General features: G+C 37.4%; 4 protein-coding genes across 7 annotated transcripts; 2 read left to right on the top strand and 2 right to left on the bottom strand.

Moving 5' to 3' along the window:
- The first annotated feature begins 1,219 nt into the window (after positions 1-1,219).
- LOC137710960 (oligopeptide transporter 7) lies at positions 1,220-6,442 on the top strand. Of its 4 annotated transcripts, none has more exons than XM_068450131.2 (7): positions 1,220-1,452; positions 1,546-2,042; positions 2,147-2,244; positions 4,114-4,683; positions 4,862-5,117; positions 5,371-5,553; positions 5,737-6,442. In XM_068450131.2, the coding sequence occupies exons 1-7, from the start codon at positions 1,413-1,415 to the stop codon at positions 6,340-6,342; spliced, it is 2,250 nt and encodes a 749-aa protein (XP_068306232.2). In that variant the 5' UTR covers positions 1,220-1,412; the 3' UTR covers positions 6,343-6,442. The 4 variants fall into 4 exon arrangements, with proteins under 4 accessions (XP_068306232.2, XP_088551801.1, XP_088551803.1 ...); XM_088695675.1 differs by having other exon boundaries at positions 1,286-1,452; positions 4,862-5,121; positions 5,375-5,553; XM_088695677.1 differs by lacking the exon at positions 1,220-1,452 and having other exon boundaries at positions 1,904-2,042; positions 2,154-2,244.
- A 1,338-nt stretch (positions 6,443-7,780) lies between these two features.
- LOC137710388 (N(6)-adenosine-methyltransferase MT-A70-like) lies at positions 7,781-12,948 on the top strand. The gene is made up of 7 exons (XM_068449357.2): positions 7,781-9,140; positions 10,269-10,367; positions 10,741-10,824; positions 10,918-11,273; positions 11,394-11,610; positions 11,857-11,936; positions 12,370-12,948. Exons 1-7 carry the CDS (start codon positions 7,893-7,895, stop codon positions 12,614-12,616), a joined length of 2,331 nt encoding a protein of 776 aa, XP_068305458.2. The 5' UTR covers positions 7,781-7,892; the 3' UTR covers positions 12,617-12,948.
- A 1,280-nt stretch (positions 12,949-14,228) lies between these two features.
- LOC137709744 (early nodulin-like protein 8) lies at positions 14,229-15,361 on the bottom strand. Its single transcript, XM_068448724.2, has 2 exons — positions 15,085-15,361; positions 14,229-14,788 (listed from the first exon to the last, which is right to left on the bottom strand). The coding sequence occupies exons 1-2, from the start codon at positions 15,275-15,277 to the stop codon at positions 14,397-14,399; spliced, it is 585 nt and encodes a 194-aa protein (XP_068304825.2). The 5' UTR covers positions 15,278-15,361; the 3' UTR covers positions 14,229-14,396.
- A 2,227-nt stretch (positions 15,362-17,588) lies between these two features.
- Positions 17,589-21,162, bottom strand: LOC137710747 (uncharacterized). Its single transcript, XM_068449868.2, has 8 exons — positions 20,665-21,162; positions 19,950-20,094; positions 19,698-19,866; positions 19,153-19,423; positions 18,742-19,007; positions 18,431-18,646; positions 18,144-18,252; positions 17,589-18,014 (listed from the first exon to the last, which is right to left on the bottom strand). Exons 1-8 carry the CDS (start codon positions 20,813-20,815, stop codon positions 17,956-17,958), a joined length of 1,386 nt encoding a protein of 461 aa, XP_068305969.1. The 5' UTR covers positions 20,816-21,162; the 3' UTR covers positions 17,589-17,955.
- Between the last annotated feature and the right edge of the window lie 762 nt (positions 21,163-21,924).

Below are 21,924 nucleotides of genomic sequence, written 5' to 3'. Positions count from 1 at the left end.
GTTTGTTTGTACTATACCCAAATTTACATTATAATTATTTGTTTGTATTATTTATTTGTTACCTACTTACATTATAATTATTTGTTTGTATTATTTATTTGTTACCAATTTTCACTATAATTATTTCTTCTCCCGCATTGTGTAGGAATTTCAAGCACAAGCTTGGTACGGTGCCAAAATCAAAAGCAAAAATAAATCTTTCAACCGGTGGGAATGTTGGAATATTGTCAAAGATTATCCTAAATTTAGAGTTGAGCTCCCACATCATCCTTGAAGAAGAAGAAGACATTGTAAGAAAGGAGCAAAAACTATGAATAATGATAGAGATTTTTGTGATGAAGGAAGCAGAAATTATGAATAATGATAGAGATCTTGAGAAAATTGGTGTGAGATTTGTGAGGATGGATGGTGGATTATATGGAGGATTCAGAAAGGATTAGGTTGCAGATAATGCACGTGGCATGCCGTCATTCGTTAAAAATCTGATGGAAATCTATCCTCAAAGATTGTAAACAGATTATGACACGTGTCACGATGTGATTGGTTAATAATCTTATCAGAAATCCATCACAAATAATTGTATTTTCGGATAATGACACGTGGCATGCCGTCATTCGTTAAAAATCTGATGGAAATCTATCCTTAAAAATTGTAAACAGATTATTACACGTGGCGCGACGTGATTGGTTAATAATATTATCAGAAATTCATCACCGATAATTGTATTTTTGGATAATGACACGTGGCACAACGAGTACGATTAAAAATCTTATCGGAAATCTATCCCCAATAATTGTCTTTTCGGATTTTATGACAAGTGGCGCAATGAGAACGATTAAAAATCTTATCCGAAATTACAAATAAAATTATTTTGTATTATTTAATAATACTTCGGATAATGACACGTGGCACAACGAGAACGATTAAATATCTTATCCGAAATTACAATTAAAATTATTTTGTATTATTTTATAAATAAAAAAAAATACTAATATTTTATTGCCTATTGTCAGGGCTATTGAAGTGCAACAATAGAGATGCAAAAGGCGATTACTGTTTTTTAAGGGCAGTTATTATTCACCAGATGGATAGCATAGTGCATTGCCTAGGGGAAATTTCACATGCTGGAGTTGCTCTTACTAGCTAATTTTCCTAATTAGTTTTGATGGCGCCATGCAACTAGATTTATTATAAAATCTCCTAAAATTAGTTACCATTTACCACCTATGAAATTAAACTTCTTAGATTTTGACTATCCTGCCTACCCTCTCTCCCTCTTAATATTCTCAGTCCTCTAGATAATTCAATTCCTCACTACAAAACAATCACACACGGAAAACTATATATCCAAAATCCATTTAATTATACTTAGGAATAAAAGACACAGAATAACAGAAAGCAGCAGAGAATCCATGGAAGAAGCATCGTCTCATGAAATCACATCCCCTCTCAGTAAGCCCCCTTCATTTATTTTACATTTTTCTCTTTTTCTCTTTTTGTTTTTTTCCTAATTTTACTTTTTTTGGTTTCTGGAAATATTTGCAGTTCCTGAGGAAGATAAAAAACATGGCGACTTCCATGGCCAATCATCATCTTTCCAATCAACAGATGAAGAAAATTCACCAGTCGAACAAGTAGCTCTAACTGTGCCGACCACAGACGATCCATCCCTCCCAGTCTTAACGTTCCGAATGTGGGTCCTAGGCACTCTCTCCTGCGTCCTCCTCTCCTTTCTCAACCAGTTCTTCTGGTACAGAACTGAGCCCCTCACCATCACCGCAATCTCCGCCCAGATCGCGGTGGTGCCTCTGGGGCAGCTCATGGCTTCCAAAATCACCAACCGTGTCTTCTTCAAAGGGTCCCGCTGGGAATTTACCCTCAACCCTGGCCCTTTCAACGTTAAGGAACATGTTCTAATTACCATCTTCGCCAACTCCGGCGCCGGCACCGTCTATGCCATCCATATTGTTACCGCGGTTAAAGTTTTTTACAAGAAGCACATCACCTTCTTCGTGTCCTTGCTTGTCATCTTAACAACTCAGGTAGGTTTTTGTTAAATTTTGAAGTTTTAATTGATTTATTTGTTGAAGAAGGTTTGTTTTGATATTTTGTTGATTAGGTTTGATGGGGTTTGAATGGTTGGTAGGTATTAGGGTTTGGTTGGGCTGGGATTTTCAGAAGGTACTTGGTTGAGCCAGCTGCTATGTGGTGGCCAGCAAACCTGGTTCAAGTTTCACTGTTCAGGTACGTACATTTTTTTTACCATTTTACTATACAATATTTACTGCATATTAAGGTGGTGTTAAATTTGTCATCTCATTTTTTTCCTCTATATTTTTGGGTTATGAATATTCCATGGATTCCGTTGTTTTTTGAGTGGCCGTCGAGCTTATTGCTTTTAACTGGTTGGTACCTCGGTTTGGAGGGTCTAGAATTTAGAAGAGGGGCAGGTATCTGCGTTCAAGCAGTGTCGTTTTCAGTAGTCGTCACAAAAGTTTATCACGCTAGCTATAGTCATGACAGAGATATTAGTTGTTTGCATTGTTTTGGCATCTACAGAATATGATTTATGAACCCCATTTTGTACATGTATCATAAAAGTATAGATGACATTTTATTTTCAATAATTAAAGATAATTTTTCAATCACAACTAATTTTTCTGCAAACGTTCATGCATGCAACAAATCTTCGGTACATCACGACGCACGACACGCTGTGGATAGAGGTTTTTTTATTTCTTTTTCTTTTTAGAAAGACATTATAATTACAGTTCGCTACGACACCAGTTATAAAATCTAATTTTATCACGAAAGCTATGTGTACCTAACATCTTCTAGTAATTTGGCTGGAGACTGATTATCCTTTCTGAATTAGAAGACCAATTTTATCAAACAAAAATATTACTATTCTCCTCCACGTGCGTTTCAGTTCTTCTCCACGTGGGTTTCAATTCTCCTACACATTGGTTTTTTGCCATCTGCTCTTCACTCTTTTTTATATAGTAATCACGTTAATTAATACTTAAATAATAATTTAATCATCAACATTCACATTATTTGATTTACAAATTTTAATTTAAAATTTTAGTTTCTCTAACATAAGATTAATACAAATATATGACAAGAATAACTTTTTTGTTTTAAATGATTACTCGTAAACAAACGGCATTTTTGGATTCATTTGGATGTTTAATTATATAGGCTTCTCCTTAAGTAATATGGATGACGAGTCGGGTTGTCCAACACACAAAAGAAATACATTGTTTACATATAAAACCAAAACAAGTCATTATTGTCCATTCTTTTTATTTTATTTTTTATATAAGAAATCATAATCACGTAAAAGATTCTTCATTATTCTTGAACTTAAGGGAAGGAGAATTATAAAAGAAATTCTTGCCATGTCTCTTCATGCTAGAATCTGGGGGTATATTTCTTATGGATAATGGTAGGGATATCAAGTTTTTAAAATCAAATTGCAAACTAAATGATGTGTCATCAATAAGACATAAGCACGTTAATTGACACTTAATTAATAATACAATCATCAACAACCACGTCATTTGATTTGCAAATTTGATTTAAAAAAAAATTGGTCTCCCTAGCATTACCCATTTCTTATTTGTAAGTAAGAAACTTTTAGGTTCGACTTGTGTAGACGACTAGTTCTATACTAAATTTTTATAACTAGACTATTGTATGTGCTTTAGTCCAAATATTCTATATATTAGTGTAAATATATTGTTGCATTAAAAAGATTAACAAGTTTAATCAACTTTAATAGTAAAGAAATTTAAAACTCTGGAATTTTTTCTTCAATGATATGTAAAATTAAGTGGTATGAAAAATGTATGAAAATAAAAAATTTAACAGTTGTTCAACCACATTAATAATTAAAATACCCATAACATTAAGTGGTACATAACATTAAAGCCACACTTAGCCTATAAATCCCAAATTCACTACCAAATTTTGATGAGTAAGTTGCAATAATTTCATTTGTTCATGCATCATTTCACTTTAAATCTCATTACTAAAGCAAAATAATTGCATATCACACCTATGCCACACATTATTGATTGACTAACATTTGAGAGAATCTTCATGCCACAGGGCTCTCCATGAGAAAGAAGTAAGGCCCAAGGGTGGGTTGACACGTACACAGTTCTTCCTAATAGCATTCATGTGCAGCTTTGCCTACTATGTTTTCCCAGGCTACCTCTTTCAGATGCTAACCTCCCTCTCATGGATATGTTGGATTTTCCCCACCAATGTCTTGGCCCAACAGCTCGGCTCAGGTCTTCATGGGCTTGGAATTGGAGCTGTTGGGGTTGACTGGTCAACCATCTCCGCCTATCTTGGAAGCCCACTGGCAAGCCCATGGTTTGCCACAGCCAACGTGGCTGCTGGTTTCTTCTTTGTCATGTACATATTGACTCCCCTTTCTTACTGGTTCAATATCTACAAAGCCAAAACCTTCCCCATTTTCTCAAACTTAATGTTCACATCGGATGGTCAAGAATACAACATAATAGCCATCATCGACTCCAATTTCCGCCTTGATTATGATGCCTACGAACGGGAAGGTCCTCTTTACATTAGCATAATTTTCACCATAACTTACGGTGTTAGCTTTGCTGCACTTACCGCCACAATTGTACATGTTGCTCTATTTCATGGAAGGTAGCAAGTCAAATTTCACAAACAATGCGTTTTAACTAGCAGTCAGTTGTTTACATTTATGTGTGTATCTCACTGAGCGTATGACTAGTCACGTGATGAGACAGATTTATACATAGTATACATTCAATGATAGGTATGTAGGGTTTTGAAGCTCATTCTTTGGCTATATGGTATGTAGGGAAATATGGGAGCAAAGCAAAGCAAGTTTCAAGGAGAAGAAAATGGACATACACACAAGGCTGATGCAGAGGTACAACCAAGTGCCTGAGTGGTGGTTTGTAGTCATACTTTTGGCCAACATTGCACTCACTATATTTACCTGCCAATATTACAATGACCAACTTCAGTTGCCTTGGTGGGGGGTTTTACTAGCTTGTGGTATTGCCATTTTCTTCACCCTCCCAATTGGGATTATCACTGCCATTACAAATCAGGTACCTATTTTGACACTTATTCTAGCTAATATTTTCATTTGAACCTCCTTTAGAATCGAGAAATATAACCACTCGAACACTTGTTTAGGTAATACTTCAACTCCCTTTTAGTTGTACTTTAACCTCGTCGAGCAGCGCTCAAACCCCCCTTTCGAGTGGTTAATACTTTTAAAAGCTAATAATTTTACATTCAAATTTTGGTTGTTTTGGTTTCTTCATTAAGATCACCTTTTATTATGCATTTCTATGGCAGGCACCAGGCTTGAATGTCATTACTGAATACATAATTGGGTACATCTACCCAGGATACCCAGTTGCTAATATGTGCTTCAAGGTTTATGGCTACATAAGTATGTCACAAGCCGTCACATTTTTGCAAGACTTCAAGCTTGGCCATTACATGAAAATTCCTCCAAGAACTATGTTCATGGCTCAGGTACATTTTCTAGTCCAAATTTACAAGAGATTTTATCATGCAACCGAAGTTATATTATCATGTTTCTATATCTCTCATCACGTGATAAGATCACATTCACATAACGAGAGATAAAAAAACATGTGGATATATATACGTCGGTTGACCTAAACATCTCCCCTGATGTACCATTTCACCTCTTAGGTTGTGGGAACCCTAATAGCAGCCATAGTCTACTTAAGCACAGCTTGGTGGCTAATGGAAACCATCCCAGACATATGTGAGGACACGACATCAGTGTGGACTTGCCCGGGCGACACAGTGTTTTATGATGCCTCAGTCATATGGGGATTGATTGGTCCTAGAAGAATATTTGGTGACTTGGGCACGTATGAGGCAGTCAACTGGTTCTTCCTAGTTGGTGCAGTTGCCCCCATTTTTGTATGGCTAGCTGCCAAGGCCTTCCCACGACAAGAGTGGATTGGGCTCATCAACATGCCGGTCCTCATGGGAGCGACAAGCTCAATGCCGCCAGCTACGGCGGTGAACTACACTTCTTGGATCATTTTAGGGTTTTTGTCTGGTTTTGTAGTGTATAGGTATAGGCCAAATTGGTGGAAGCGGCACAATTATGTTCTATCTGGGGCACTTGACGCAGGACTTGCCTTCATGGGGGTACTTTTGTATTTTAGTTTGGGGTTGGAGGACATTAGTCTTAGCTGGTGGGGGAATGACCTTGATGGTTGTCCCTTGGCTACTTGCCCTACGGCCAAGGGAGTGGTTGTGGAGGGTTGCCCTATTTACACATAAAAGAAATTGTAAATTGTATATATAAGTCATTTTTGTTTCTTTCTTAAATAATTGCACCAGTTGAATAGAAAATGATCAATAAATTTTAATCGATTGTTTATATTCCTGATTTGTAAAAAAGGATGAAACGATGTGTTCAGAGTCTTAGTTACGTAAGATCTGATTGTGTATAAATACAAAGGGTGCTATCCACACATCATTTTTTACTTCTCACACACCCCTTGTTAATTTATGTCCGTTAATCTTCTTCAATTCATCCGATCCAACGGTCAAAAACTAAAAAGGTGTGGAAGAAGTAAAAAGGGATGTGTGGATATCACACCCCCAAAATACAAAAGTAGAGTTCATGTTCCTTGTGAAAATAAAATGCACGATCATCCATCTAGTTGAGCTGATTCCTAAGCAAAATTTGACATTTTATAAATCATCTTATGAGGTGGTGTGTGAAAATTACTGTGTGTTTGTTTGATACATCACTTAGAATGAGTTGGCTCCGTAATTACCTAAAAACACTTTGATTCAAGTGCAAAAATTTAAGCTATTTTTGAATTTATTCGAGTTTTTTTATTTTTCAACTTTAATTAAATTCCTTGATTTATGCATATTTACTTAAAAATTTTATTTGAATATTTAAATATGAAAATATAACCACTTTCACGAAACTAGTTTAAAAAATTTCAAATATGTACATGTAACCTGTGATATAAGTATCTTTGAAAATAAATAAAAAATTAATTTACCTATCATCCATAAAAATAGTTCTAAGAAATTTCATCTTTCATATGTTTAAAAATCCAGATGAGTCTATATGCTGATATATAATAGACCTACAACGTAGCTTTGTTTTTTTTTTTTTTTTTTAACAAACGATATTATCTACACTAAAAGGGAGGAGTGGGCTAAGCCTCATAATAGAGTAGCAATAATGTGGTTCGAATTCTCCTTTGGCGAGAATAAAACTTAGGACCTCTCACTTATGAATGAAGAAGAATACCACTAGACCATAATACTAAGTGACACAATTTAGCTTAAGTTAACACAACTAACTTGTGATGGAGGTAGAAGAAAAAATTGAGATACGAATTAGGAGCAGTAAAAGGGATAAAAAATATATATTTAATTCTAAATTTGAATAAAAGATAAACTTATAAATAAGGATGACAATTATCAGAATTTATCAAAAGAGTAATTTTTAAAAAAAATGCTGATGCAGATAATCAGTAAATAGACGTAACCCAATAATGACTCACAAAATTGGACTTAAATCAAGTTTACAACATGGTTAGCCACGTCAGCAGACACATTAGTCCTGTCGGACTAAGTGGGCTGACTGGGCCCGATGGCCTAAATTTGAAAGCAAGGTCCAACATTCGGCCCAGACAAATGAGCCCAATTGGCCCGGCCTCGCCAATACAAAGACCCTCCGCTATTCCTAGAGACGGGGATACGTTAGTTTGCTTCGGCTGCTTCTTCTAAAACCTCACTCAAATCTCAGTCGCTCGCACAGAGAAAACCACAACAAATCCATAGCACCAGCACCAGCACCAGCAATGGAGACCCAATCGGAAGGTGGAGGAGGCAAATCCATGGCCAGCATCCGAACCATGGCTCAACAGCTCGAAGCTCGAATAGAGTCTCAACGCACCACCCAGTTCGAACTCCTCTCTTACCTCCAATCCCAAATCGGCCCCACCATCGTCCCCACCATTGATCTCTCTCTCAAGGTTCTCTCCGCCTTCAACGACCGCCCTTTTACTCCCACGCCTCCTCTTCCCGACCCCAAACCAAACCCCAGAAAGCCGATCGAACCCACTCTCCCTTCGACCCCAGAACCCCACCGCAGCCGCCTCCCGTCCCCTGAGCCGAAACCCACTAACCCAATTGACCAAAGCCCGAAGCTTTCTTTGAAACCGGAGAATTCGGAGCCGACCCCCCAAGCAGAACCGGAGAAATTCAGCCCCATTGATGAGATGGGGAACCCGTTATCTCTGGTTCGGGCTATGGTGGCGGTTTGCTTACTTGAAATAGTGCCCTTTTCGCGAATTGACTCGTCAGCAGTGTTGAGGAAGCTTGAGGGCGACCAGAAAGCGACTGAGGAGGAGAAGGCAGCCTTGCGCGAGATGGGAGGAGAGTCCGGGGCGATATTGGCGGTGGAGATGGCGTTGAGGTCAATGGCGGAGGAGAACGGTGGTGTAGAGTTGGAGTTTGTGGTGGGTGGTAAGTCGAGGGTTGTCGTTTTGGGGATTGACCGGACTCGGCTGATGAAGGAATTGCCAGAAAGCAAGCAGTTTCATAGTCGAGATTTGAATTCAGGAGTTGAGAATGGGAGTTTGAGTCAGAATCAGCAGCAAGTGGTGGCTAGCGGCAGCGATGGTAATGGAGGTGGAGTGTTTGGGATGGGAGGCCCTAGTTCAAGGCCAATGCAGGACATGTGGATGAACCCTAATGATGCTCACATGGCCAGTTTTCCGCCTATGTTCCCTGGGAGTGGACAGCCGGGTTCATTTATGGGTCCAAGGGGTGCTCCTAATCCTAGAGTTATGGGCATGATGGGAATGCCTAGAGGGATGGGTGGTGTTCCTCCAATGCATAGAGCTAATAGTATGGGGCCGAATGCAACAATGGATAGCCCCAATTCGATGTTACATAAGCCGCGGAGTGAAGAGGAGGAACTGAAGGATGTTGAGGCACTGTTGAATAAGAAGACTTTTAGGGAGTTGCAGAAGTCAAAAACTGGTGAGGAGATTTTGGACCTCATTCACCGGCCAACTGCGAAGGAGACTGCTGTAGCTGCCAAGGTTTGTCAATGTCAATTTTTTTATTTGTATTGCTATCTTAATATATTAATGGTTTTATCTGTCAAAGACTACTCGACCAAACCTGGAAATCTGCTATGTGTAAAAACTATTACCTGTCTGTTAACTAAACAATGAGTAGGCTGAAGGTTTCAAATGGTCATGTAGTTTACTCTATATGTGAAGGTTTATGGGTAAGTCCTATTTTATAACATTGCCCTTTTGGTCTTCGTCCATTACCGGTTTTAGTAAAATCTCTAATTTCCGTCAATGTGTAATGTAAACAAAATTGGAGATTTGACTAAAATTGGTGGTTGGCATAGACCGCAAGGGTATTGTTAACAAATTGAAACCATATGACTTATCATCTGTTCAATTTGTCTCAAAGAGACTCACGACATATATTACCATCCACATGAACCATTTGTGAGTAGTAAAATGGGTGTGAAACGACCATAATGCTCATGCACATGATGCGTGTGTTGGATGATCTGTTCTAAAATTTGTTCGAATTAGGAGGTTCAACTAAAATTGGTAACTGCTGTAGACCACTACAGTTATATTAACAATTTTATAAAAACTTACATTGTCATATATGGTAAACCACGAGAAACTTTTGTATCTACAGAAATGTCTTAACCACCTGGTCTTACTAATCTAGCACCGTAACATGTGGGGGCGATGGGTTTGTGTTATGACACAGGTTGATTGTAACACCACATGACGGTGTTACATATCATGTGGAAAATTACTCATAAACATGTGGGCCATATGTGATTTTATGCCTAATAAATGTATTAATGTGATGAATAAGTATTAATATGATATATTTCGTATTTTGTATTCTCTTCTTTACTTATTGACCAGTAGCACCAAAATAATGATTTTGGGTTCTGTAATCATGAGTAGGCAGCTTGTGGTGACTTGTCCAGAACATATAATTTTGCTTACAGTTTGTTCTGTATGTTACACCTGCAAGTCAATTATTTCATGGAATCATTGCTTGCACCTAAAATACGCTCAAGCTTTCAACTTCGTAATGTGTCGAATATTTCTGGTTTTATATTCTGTATGGGACTAGTTGCACCAGCAGGAAAGGCTGATGTCAGTTAATGTACTTTTTTGTTTCAGTTCAAAACTAAAGGTGGTTCACAGTTGAAGGAATACTGCTCATCCTTAACAAAAGAGGACTGCTGTCGTCAGTCTAATTCCATGCATGCATGTGAGAAGGTTGGTAAGATATAGTCAGTTAGCTGTTCTTAAAGCACAAAACATGCATTTGATCATGATTCCTTAATTCCTGAAATTAGTTACAATCAGAATGCTGCCTCTTGCTTATCATTTTTTTCTTGTTGTGCAATTTCAATTTAGAGCTTGCATCTACTCTAAGGCCTCGTTTGTTACAGAGGATTGGCTTGGATAAGACTATTGACTATATTTAAGGCATTTTGAAGGAAGAAATGGATGACAACCTTTCATATTATGTTAAAGTTGAAGGATATTCATGAAGAAAAGATATCCCTACTAATCCCCAATAACTTTGATCTTAGTACTTACAACTATTTTGGTTCTTCACATTGAATTTTATTCTCTCTTCTTTCAGGTTCATTTTAGGCGAATAATCGCTCTACATACTGATGTCAATTTAGGAGACTGTTCTTTTCTAGATACTTGTCGTCACATGAAGGTAAAGGTTACCCCCATTACTTGAGTGATAAACTAACTATATGCTAATGACTGGATTTCATAAAGTAATGCACTTTTTTGTCTCCATTGTTAGACATGCAAGTATGTCCACTATGAGCTTGATCCAACACCTGATGTGTCACACATGATGATGGGGCCTCCAGCACTCGCTCCACCTAGACAATTAAGGCCTCAACGTGCTGAATACTGTTCTGAGGTTGAACTTGGTCAACCACAGTGGATTAACTGTGATATACGCAACTTTAGAATGGACATTCTAGGGCAATTTGGAGTGATAATGGCAGATCCACCATGGGACATTCATATGGAATTGCCTTATGGGACAATGGCTGATGATGAAATGCGCAATCTTAATGTTCCGGCGTTGCAGACTGATGGTCTGATTTTCCTTTGGGTCACTGGACGTGCAATGGAGCTTGGGCGTGAATGGTATGTGTATGCTTTGGCCATCTGTCAACTATATGTTTCCTGAAACATATAATCAACTATGCTTAGTTGTATCTGCTTATTCTTTGTCTTTCGCTCACAGAAATATCACTGTTCTTGCAGTTTAGAATTTTGGGGATACAAGCGTATCGAGGAGATAATTTGGGTAAAGACTAATCAACTTCAACGAATAATTAGAACAGGGCGGACTGGCCACTGGCTTAATCATAGCAAGGAGCATTGTCTTGTTGGAATAAAGGGGGAACCATTAGTAAATAGAAATATTGATACTGATGTCATTGTTGCTGAGGTCAGAGAGACAAGCCGCAAGCCAGATGAGGTTAGTGGAATATGCATCATATAATTCTGCAGTGAAATACCTATTGAAATATAGTTCATCCCAATTCGCTTACAGGACGAACAATATTATAATTGTACATTTCCCTTACAATTTAAGAGGTGGTTGTCTAGAAGTTACTGCCTTCTGCTAGAGAGTTTTGTCTTAATTATCGTCTTTATTGTATTATTATTTCTTTATTTTTTCTCAAGAATTCAAATTTGACTAAATATACGTGCATTCCTGCAGATGTACCCTTTGTTGGAGAGGGTAAGTCCAAGGACAAGAAAACTGGAACTGTTTGCTCGCATGCACAATACTCATGCAGGGTATGATTTTTGTACTAACGATTGTAATTGTTTAAAGTGGTCCTTCGTTGTTGTTGATTACCAACGTGGTAAGTAGCGATTTTGGCATAAACTGATAATCAAGGTAAGCAGAGTATCCTGTGACAAACGGTGACAATTTGAATATAGTCCTGTCTTAGGTTTCTGTAGGTTAAAGGTTTTTGATTGTGCAACTCAAAGTCGGGTATCATGGTAATGAGGGTAGATGCCATTGTATCTCTTTTCCATAGTTATAATGCGTTTACCATTGTTTATTCCTTGTTGTCTGTGGGGCTTTACTTGAAAATCAAGCTTTCTAACCCTCCACTTGCGTTGCAGATAGACAACCAATATGAGTGTGTGTTTATTTTGCTACCATCTTGGTTATGGCTTTATGTTTTTTTTTTTAACTTTATTCGAAACTATCTTGTATCAGGTGGATGTCACTAGGTAATCAACTGAGTGGTGTACGATTGGTTGATGAAGGCCTGCGTGCACGATTCAAGGCTGCTTATCCGGATGTGGAGGTGCAGCCCGCTTCCCCACCCAGGCCATCTGCTATGGAAGTCGACTCTACTGCTGCCCAAATGCGGAGTCCATTTTCAGAAACTGCAGCTCCGGAGGCCCCCTATGCTGCTTCTGAAGTTAAGCCTTCACCAATGGATGTTGAAATGGCCGGTTAATTAACCATTAGATTCATCGCAGTTACTCAACCGAAACAGCACTCCGTTGTCTGGTACATTTGTACTGAGATGTTGAGAGGAAGTCCTGCTCGGCCCTTGCCCGGATTACGATAGTAATGTAATGAGCTTGAAAGGGACTCCATGATCGTCATCGATTCTGTCAGATGTGTTCACCTCATCTTAGTTAAGAAAAAACGGTGGTATGACGAGGGTTTATTAGTGTACTTCTGTGCCATATAGAATCGAGCATACTATGTTTTACAGTTACTACAAACAAATTTATTTTCGGCCTTCAAGGAGCCCTATGAGGTGAAAATCTCATTTACAGTTCAGTAATAGCGATAGTAACAGTGATGGTATCACCGACATTAATCAGTTAACAGTTTAAGTACAATTGATATTGTTGAGGCACCATCAAAATATGGTTTTTGGAATGAATTTGTGGCGTCAGCCTATATGGTTAATCATTTTTATCATTTATTCTAGAAAAACTAATGAAAAAAACTTGAAAACTTTGAGTTTTAACGATAAGGATAAAATAAAAGAGAAGTGAATAGTATCAGAATTGATTATTTTAGTGTAAAAATGTGGTTTTTCTTAAAAGTGAACAGTATCTAGGAGTTTTTCGTTAAAGCTCTCTTTATTCTTTAGCATTTATTCATTCAATTCAACGATCAAAAATTAAAAAGCGTTTGGTGGATAAAATCACCCTTATTCTTTGTCTATTATGTTCCTTGGATTTTCATTATCCCTAACTTTGTCCTTTCAATTGTTTGTTACATTCAAGATTTTGAGTTTCAGTAGTTGGGTCCCTTTCAATGTTAGCGTTACGAAAATCGAAAAAATGGGGAGCTTGCTTGTATAGCCTAGTGACTATCGAGTCAATAAAATAAAGACACATGAAAAAAAACAATTTTATTTTATATCATTGTATTATTAGCATATGAAATCACTATGCCAATAGACCGGTGTCATATAAAATATTATTTTAAAAATCAAATCAGCGACAAAATTTTCTCATTTGTGAGATATTTTATTTATTTTGAATCTATGATATGCTGCATAGTTTTGATTGGTGACCCACGTAAGAGGGAGATGAGACATTGTTGTCACACCGTCGCGGGCAGGCAAGGCAACCCACGTCCAGCTGGAAACCTAATAATTGTACAAACAATTAGACCTGCTCACCACCATCATTGCCCGGCGGTGTTCTGTTAAAAGAGTGAAATGGTAAGGAAATTCTCTAAACGTGGAATTCTTCATAAATTTTCTGACATTTCATGCATTTGGCACAATAGTTTGTAATGTTGGAATAAAAATTAATTTTAAACTGCAAGGCGGCAAAGAATTTATAAATAGTATAATTTTGAGAAAAATCCCCTTAACATTTCTCTCTTTGACTTGTCACATGTGAGGAAAACCATGTGATCTTTCTCGACACCAGAAAAAAGTACTTTATAACTTTCTGGTTGAGGTTAAAGCCCTTTCAATCGAGACCTATCAGGAATTGTACATAAATATCAAAATACGATTATATGTTTATTTCTCTATTTACGCTGTTTCAAAAATTAGGAATTTCATCAAAAGAATCTAAGAACAAGAACACTAAACATCACATAAGGAATTTTCTTTATTCTGTTGAATTAACAAAAAAAATTACAAAACCAAAACTTCCATATTACAGAACCAATATTAACGGGAAAAAGAAAAAAATAGAAGTAAAAAAAGAATCACCATCCAAATGTGAAGAGAAAATTCAACTCATGAATGTTAAGGGTCTTCACATATTGCCACTGAAAAGTGCGAACACCACAAATCCAACAACGGCCGCTGCGAAAACTGGAAACCTTTGTGACGGAGAAGAAGAAGAAGGCGGAGCCGGGATGGTGCCAAAGACGGTGGGGTAAGAAGGAGCAGAAGCATCCAATGAACTAGGGCCAGAGGAAGGAGAGTCAGCAGAGCCATTGCCAGACAGAAAGGAAATGTGGAGCTTCTGGTTCTTTTCGCAATGGCCCGGTTCGCCGCTGGTGAAGTAGAAATCCCCCAATGTGGTGAAATTGAAGAGAGAGTTGCCGTCGTTCATGTACAAGATTGGATCTTTGAGGTTGCAGCTGCCGTAGGATTGTGCTGTCACTCGAATCACCGAGTCTTGGCTTGGTGGGTACAAAAATACTGCATATCGAAGAAAGAAATGAGAAAGGCGACGTTCTAAACTGCTCTAAATTATTCAAACTTCTTGCAATGGGGCCGGGACATTGTTCTTGCCCTCACATAAGGGAAATGAATCGATTTAGTCTCCCTTTTGTTCTTTTAGTGATTTGTTTGACAATGTGATATTCCAAACTGCAATATATTATTGGAAGGGCGATTTGAAATGGGGTGCAATGAAACGGTCATACTACAACATGCGAACTGACCTAACCGACGTCTTTCGTTTGGAAAGGAGAAAAGAGGAAGAAGAAACTTACAAAGAGAATCTCCAAGCTTGAATTGATGGTATTTTGACCATTTGGTGTAGACCTGTGGATTTGCAGAAGTTGGTATTCCCCAAGAATCTAGATCTCCTACTTTGTAATGGTAGCAGAGCACTTGGGACTGAATTAACATGAGGAACTGCAGAGCCAATAGGAAGTGCAATCTTGGAGTTCTGAGGTTAGCCATCTCTCTCTCTAACCCCTCCCCCACTCTCTCTCTCTAACCTGAGAGGTTTATTCTTGAATTTGGGAGTGAGAGTTTTAAGAATTAGTCACTGGATGGGCAAATCTTATTGGCTCTGAGGGTGTCTGCAGACAGATAGCCTGAAGACAGAATTACCAAATGCCCCTTGGTATGTGTGTGATTGGGCAAATTTATATGATGCAGATGGTTTACATCTTTTTAGAGATGGTCCAAAAAGTAAATGTCAAGCCAGCTGTATCTCATAAGGGGCATCAAAAGGATATAAAAGGTATTTCCACACTTTTTTTTGACATACATTTATTTATTTCAGGCTATCGAATTAGATGAAAAAAAAAAAAAAAAAAATTTTAACGGTACTGTTCACTTTTAGAGAAAATGACATTTTTATTCTAAAAATTGATTTCTGATACTATTCACTTATAACACCTTTTTGCCCTTTTGATTAAAACTCAAAGTTTTCAAATCTTTTTCATTAATTTTCCTAAAAAAATAATGGGAGATATGTAAGAGAAGAATTTAGGTGAGACAACCATCCCCACCGTTGAATCTCAAGTCACTAATACAAGGTCATGCAGAAAGTGTCTTACACATAAATTTTGTATAAGAGGTTTGAAGCGCCATAATAGCAATGAAGTCTCTCTCATACTTGTAGATCGTGGGAAAGGTTGGTTTGTTCTTGGTAAGTGGTAACATAATGAAGAGATTGTCAGTTAGGAGAGTAATTTACACATAATATTATTATATGATATCTCAAGCTGATCATGCATTATCAACGTTTTAAATTTGATACTTAACCGTGAGTAATTGGCTCCAAAGTTTGTTGATAGGATGAAATTAGAAAGCCAACATCATATGGCCAATAATTTCACATGGGCAAGTTGGGAAAGTTTGTTGATAGGATGAAATTGGAAAACCAACATCATATGGCCAATAATTTCACATGGGCAAGTTGGGGTGGTGATCTATGGATTCAACACCAAATGGGATTAAGAATTTTCATTTTAATATGATTGGGAAGATAAAACGAGTTGTAATTGGATGATTGGATCATGTTGAGCACAAATGGAGTAGCATGAGAGCCTGTCTCTATTCCACATGGAGTGTTTGTCTTCTAGATTCAGTCACAGCCAGAGGCCACTTAGGGGTCACAACTACTTAGATTTGGCTGCAATACTTATTTATATTTAATAATATCATCGTCTCGATGTCAAATAGTTATTGTATTAAATATATATATTAACATAAATTATAATTTAACCGTCAATTGATGATTGTATTGAATACATGTAAGTATTGCAATTAGTCCCCATCTACTTGAAATTGTCTTAGTAAATTATAGTCAATCTATAAAAAAATAAAATTAGTAAATTATAGTCAATCTATGAAAAATAAATAAATAGAAAATTTATATCAAAAGCTTTTTCATTGCCCAATAATAATTCAAGATTATTATTATTATTATTATTATTTTGCTAGGAAATAAACTTCATTAAGAAAATGAGAATCCCCGAGAACACTTGGGAGTCCATACAGTCAAATACAAACACTTGGCAATACTGTGAACAACGGATGTAATAGCATCGGCTAGAGATTTGGCTTCTCTATAACATATTGCCATTGAATAGAATCAAAAGAGGTCGCCAGCCATTTGATGCCCTCGAATATAATTATGTGCCTCCAAGAGATCTTGCATTGGTCGAGAATCCCATCTATAACCATCTTGGAGTTCCAGCAACAATTGGCCTTCCAAGAGAATCTCGAATAACAAATCCTCCAACAGCTGAACCTGTCACTGAGCCATCAAAGTTGATCTTTAAAGTGCCTTCTCTCGGAGCTTTCCATTTAATGGTGACTATAATTTAATTCCTATATTGACTCTCCAATTAAGAAAACAATGTCAACATTCTCTCTGTTGGCTTTATGCAGCTCAGATTCTCATAAATTCAAGACTTCAATGTCCAACATTTTCAAATTTTGAAATGCAAAAGAACACTACAACGTCGAGATTCTCTTTTTCTTATACTAGGCAGAGGGATTTCGAACTCGAAACTTAATACGAAGGAGAATACTCTTAATCAACACCGAACTGCAAAGCCTCTTGTCAATGTTAACATCCGCCTAAGTTCAAATTTCAAAGACGACAATTGTTTGATCGAAGAAAAAACTAGATGCAATCTCATATTTCATAGGTGTATCAACGAAGGAAAAATAGAAATGTAACAAGTATATGCTACCTCCAAGTATTTCTAATAGAAACAAATAACAAAAAAAATAAAATAAGGGGACAATAAAAGGGAGAGAAAAGAAACCATCACTTGCATGTGTCCTTACATTTTCTACCATTCATATGACAAAATATACCTGATAAAGCACCAGTCTACCATAATTGGAGAATACATGAACTACACATAGTAACTAGAGTTGTTAGTCATTTCTTTGTGCTGTAACCACCAGCTGATTGCCCCCTGAAAATCCTCCATACCTCGTTTCGAAGTAGGAATCAAACGGGATTTTCCTCATTGATCAGACGGCAAACAGAAAACCAAGATATACAGCTTGAAAATCCAAATTACAGTAGGTTGTTTTCAGCACCAAAAAATTGCAGACATCTTTTCCTTTTTCTTCTTTTTTCCTTTATTGTTGTTATTTTCATCTTCCAATTAGTCGTTTAATGGCTCCGCTTCTGTGTCCCTCTCCTGCATTGTCCATTCTTCTGGTTCTGTAATGAAACATAAACATATTTCATTAGTAATGAACACCGTAAGGAACCCACAGAAAAAAGGAAGGGAATACAAAGATTCGAACATATTAATTAAATCGGAATATGTGTTGACTACTGCAGACTCACTTGACTTGTGGCCATCAGAAATCACCATGAGCCGCCTCTGCAATACAGCAGCCATAAAAAGGAAAATCGAGCACATACCAAACATGATGGTGATGGGAAATGCATTGACCTACAAGGAAACCAAATATTTAGATACGGGGAAAAAAGTGCAAATATAATTTTTTGTTTACCTATGAGAAGCAGAAACCATTCAAGGATGCTCGTGAAATTTTTGTTTTCATAAAAAGAGCAATTTCTGATTGGTGCAGTCCCAAGGAATCATGAGCAAATGCAACCAAATCACTCACATTGTACAGCACAACACACACAAAGATGTTGAGAGGAATGCGGAAGAAATTCATGATGGTGCTTCTCGCCTCCTCTGGGATGTATTGGGACCTCATTTTCATGATAGATGGCCAGAATATTCCCACACAGGCCTCAAATGTGCAGAAGCCAACAAGCTGACAATACCCTGATAATGACATGCTCCCACCTTTCACATCAGAAGGTGCAATCAAGAACTGCAAAAATTCATAGACAAGTTGATGTCCGTGGTTCAAAGAAACCAAAATTCATAAATTTGAAGAAAATTGATAAATTAAAATTCATGACATACGCTTGTCACAATGGGAAGCAGAAGGGAAGCCGCAGAGACTGCAAATACAATCTGCATGTAGCTCTCAACTCTTAGGGATGAACCTGCCATCAGCCGAGATGCTAAAGAGCTTCCCAACATCGAGGCTAGCATGAATGTTGCAAAAATGAAACCATGTGGAATCTCCTCATCATTTGGGCTCAAAGCAGGAGTCCAGAGGAATACAAAGGTGTACATTGAGCCTTCAAATAGGGACTGTATGGCACCCAGCAAAGCAATTTTCTCATCTGCTCCAACAGAAAATAATAGAAAAAGAATTTATGAGAAATGCAGAAGAATAAGGTTAAAGTCTAATATTATGAAAGTCAATGATGGAATTAACCACTAATGAAAAAGGAGTAAGTATCAAAAGAGATGAAATCAGGGATTCACCGGAAGCGATGGCTATGGCAGCACCCCTGAACTGGGTAAGTAAGTTCTTGTTTTCTGTATCATCTCCATAATTTTCACCCCATGATACCATTATAATTGCCATGCCAATTGCCAAAAAGCATGCAGCAGCATCAAATGGAGAAACGGGGCCAAATCCCAGAGTATCTACCAGAAGATTCCCAAGCAACCCAGCTACTATAGCAATTAGACCATTTCCAAGAAATACAGCCTTAGAGAATGTCAATGAAAGCCACTGTTGCTCGAAGCCCCTCTGCAAAAATTAAGCAATTGAAGTGAATGAAATTTACTTTTATGACACAATGTCTAAGTAACAAAAAAAGATGACTTGAATTGAGCCCTATGGACCCAATCCAACTTACACCTCCTGGGCCGTGCCATACAAAAACAATGCACATAAGTAGGAAGTCCATAATATCAAAAGAATGATATATTCATTGACAAATTTGTCACAGTAACTACATATTGGAGACTTTCACAAATACAATCTCCAGAATTGCAATTAATTAGCTGAGCAGTTGTCACACCTTATTATGTTCCGCCACAAGCCAAGACTCAAAAGCTGAAAAAAGTAGAGAAGTAGCAATGCCTCCCAATATGCGTCCCAACAATAAAACCTTATAGTCGGGAAAATGTTTGGTGAAGCAGCTTAGAATGTAAGTTATGCAGTACGTAATACATGCCCTCTTCCGACCCCTGGATTTGACATATCATTATTCAGAATCAATAATGTGATCATGTTAAGGGAAATAAAGCTAATCAACAAGGAAACCTCTTACTGTTTGTCAGCTAGAGATCCAACAACTGTCCCGAACAACATGGATGATCCAAAGCCAGCAATAAAAAGTTGTCCAATGTCCCCCTTGCTGAACCCATACTGGCTGTATAGATAGTAAACATATGGACCCTGCAACCAATCACCGGCTATATCCCACAACCAATTCGATCAGATCCAGAAATGATACAACATATCTAGTATAAATCCCAATGTTAAGCATCAAACTTCAATTCCAAGCAATTTTCAAGGACAACAATACTCTTGAGACCAAAAAGGTTAATGTTACCATAATCAATGCAATGAAGTCCACTACAAGCAAAAGATCCCGAAACCACGGTATAAAGAAGTACACAAATTGTAGAATCAAGAATGATAAGGGTTTTCATATCACTTTGCGATCGAATCAAGACACTGTAAATTGTAGAAGAATCTCTAATTTCAGTCCAATTGGGTTTTCCTATCACTTCACAATGGAATCAAAATTTCAAAGACAAATTCGATCCAAAATGAAGTCCACTGCAAGCAAAAGATTCAAAAACAGCACAGCCAAATACATAAATCACCACTCCAAGCAACTGTAAATTGTGGAATCCATAATTTTAGTCCAATTGGGTTTTCACATCACTCCACCACGCAATCAAAAAACAGCAAATTCGATCCAAACATTCAAATCTAAAAAAAAAACCCAGATGAAAAAATGGCAGATCCGGACGTACCCATCATGAGAGAGTATATGAGGAGGTAATTGTTCTTGAAGGCATTGAAAGCAGAGGTGGTATGAATGCGATCTTTGTTGTTCTTGCTCAGCTCGAGAGCTGCCACCACCGCTGCCATTCCCCCGAACAGAAGGATGTAGAACAACTCCATTGCTGCTGCTGCTGCGAGCTCTCAATCTCTCTCTAAAACCCAGAAAACAAAAGGGAATCGATGAGAGAGAGAGGGGGGGGAGCGAGTGGGAGGGAGTGTTGAGTAGTTGAGAAGCTTATAAAGGACCGGGTACCAACTGTGAAACGGACGTGGAGTGGAATGCGAAGTTTAGGTGGTGGGAATGCGATTTGTTGAATTGAAAAAAGGGGTTCAAGATTTCCCGGGGAATCCAATTCCCGCAAATCTCACACCGGTTTTGATCCGATGGGTTTGTTGACTGTATCTACTATGTTTTCTATTTTTTTTCTTTTCCCTTCTTTTCTCTTTTCCGCTTCCTCTCTTTTCTTTTCAATTCTACAACGGGGTAAATTTACTGTTAGTACTACGATCCAGTAATTTTTTTTTTTAATTACATTATTACTAGTCTATTATGAAACTAAGCTCCCTGCCTTCCCGAGTGTAGATAATATCGTTTATTAAAATAAAATAAAATAAAGTAAATTTGAGCTTTTAACCAAAATAGTCTTTAAAATTAGCATAACTCCTCACTTTGGTCCTTATATTTGATACCAATAGAAGTAGTCTCTGAGTTGTCCACCATTAATCATTTTGTGTCATTCTATGGAAAATTCTATTAAACAAGGACCAAAATAAGGAGTTATGTCAATCTCAGTGACCATTTTGGCTTAAAAAAATCTAAATTTGAAGCCCAAGACATAAGATAGTTTTAACTCAAGTCATTTCTTATATTAGTTGTTTATTGCGCGCATGAGTTGATTTTAGTTGTTAATTCAAGTGGTTTATGTAGGACGCATGTGTATTAACAGCTAAAATTCGTTCTCACATGTAACTGATATTTATTAACTGCACTATTGTGGTCGTATCTCTTACAAATTTAAAATTCACATCTCAATTTCAAAAAATGCTTCAACAACATAACAACCAAATGTAATAAATATAAAATTACTAAAAATAAATTAAAAATTTGTTACAAACTTATCATTCCAATTCCAAATTCCCTCAAGAAAACATCCACATACAAACTAAATCTTTAAGTTGACAAATTGGTATGGTAATTAGCAAGAGCAAGATAGTGCATTAGGCAGGGT

Source organism: Pyrus communis, chromosome 6 (genome assembly GCF_041283825.1).
Source record: "Pyrus communis isolate YQ-2024b chromosome 6, ASM4128382v1, whole genome shotgun sequence".
NCBI lineage: Eukaryota > Viridiplantae > Streptophyta > Magnoliopsida > Rosales > Rosaceae > Pyrus > Pyrus communis.
The sequence above is the reverse complement of the archived record's forward strand: the minus strand, read 5'-3'. Positions and strand labels throughout refer to the sequence as shown.

Bases quoted from the DNA above. Each gene is read 5' to 3' on its own strand.
- LOC137710960 (XM_068450131.2), top strand. From the start codon at position 1,413: ATGGAAGAAGCATCGTCTCATGAAATCACATCCCCTCTCA. The intron at 2,043-2,146 runs GTAGGTTTTTGT...AATGGTTGGTAG, and splicing joins TTGTCATCTTAACAACTCAG to GTATTAGGGTTTGGTTGGGC. The intron at 2,245-4,113 runs GTACGTACATTT...TTCATGCCACAG, and splicing joins GTTCAAGTTTCACTGTTCAG to GGCTCTCCATGAGAAAGAAG.
- LOC137710388 (XM_068449357.2), top strand. From the start codon at position 7,893: ATGGAGACCCAATCGGAAGGTGGAGGAGGCAAATCCATGGCCAGCATC. The intron at 11,611-11,856 runs GTTAGTGGAATA...GCATTCCTGCAG, and splicing joins CAAGCCGCAAGCCAGATGAG to ATGTACCCTTTGTTGGAGAG. The intron at 11,937-12,369 runs GTATGATTTTTG...ATCTTGTATCAG, and splicing joins ATGCACAATACTCATGCAGG to GTGGATGTCACTAGGTAATC.
- LOC137709744 (XM_068448724.2), bottom strand. From the start codon at position 15,277: ATGGCTAACCTCAGAACTCCAAGATTGCACTTCCTATTGGCTCTGCAG. The intron at 14,789-15,084 runs GTAAGTTTCTTC...TTCGATATGCAG, and splicing joins CAAGCTTGGAGATTCTCTTT to TATTTTTGTACCCACCAAGC.
- LOC137710747 (XM_068449868.2), bottom strand. From the start codon at position 20,815: ATGGAGTTGTTCTACATCCTTCTGTTCGGGGGAATGGCAGCGGTGGTG. The intron at 19,424-19,697 runs GTGTGACAACTG...TAATTTTTGCAG, and splicing joins TTGTGGCGGAACATAATAAG to AGGGGCTTCGAGCAACAGTG. The intron at 19,008-19,152 runs GTGAATCCCTGA...CTGTTGGAGCAG, and splicing joins TGCCATAGCCATCGCTTCCG to ATGAGAAAATTGCTTTGCTG.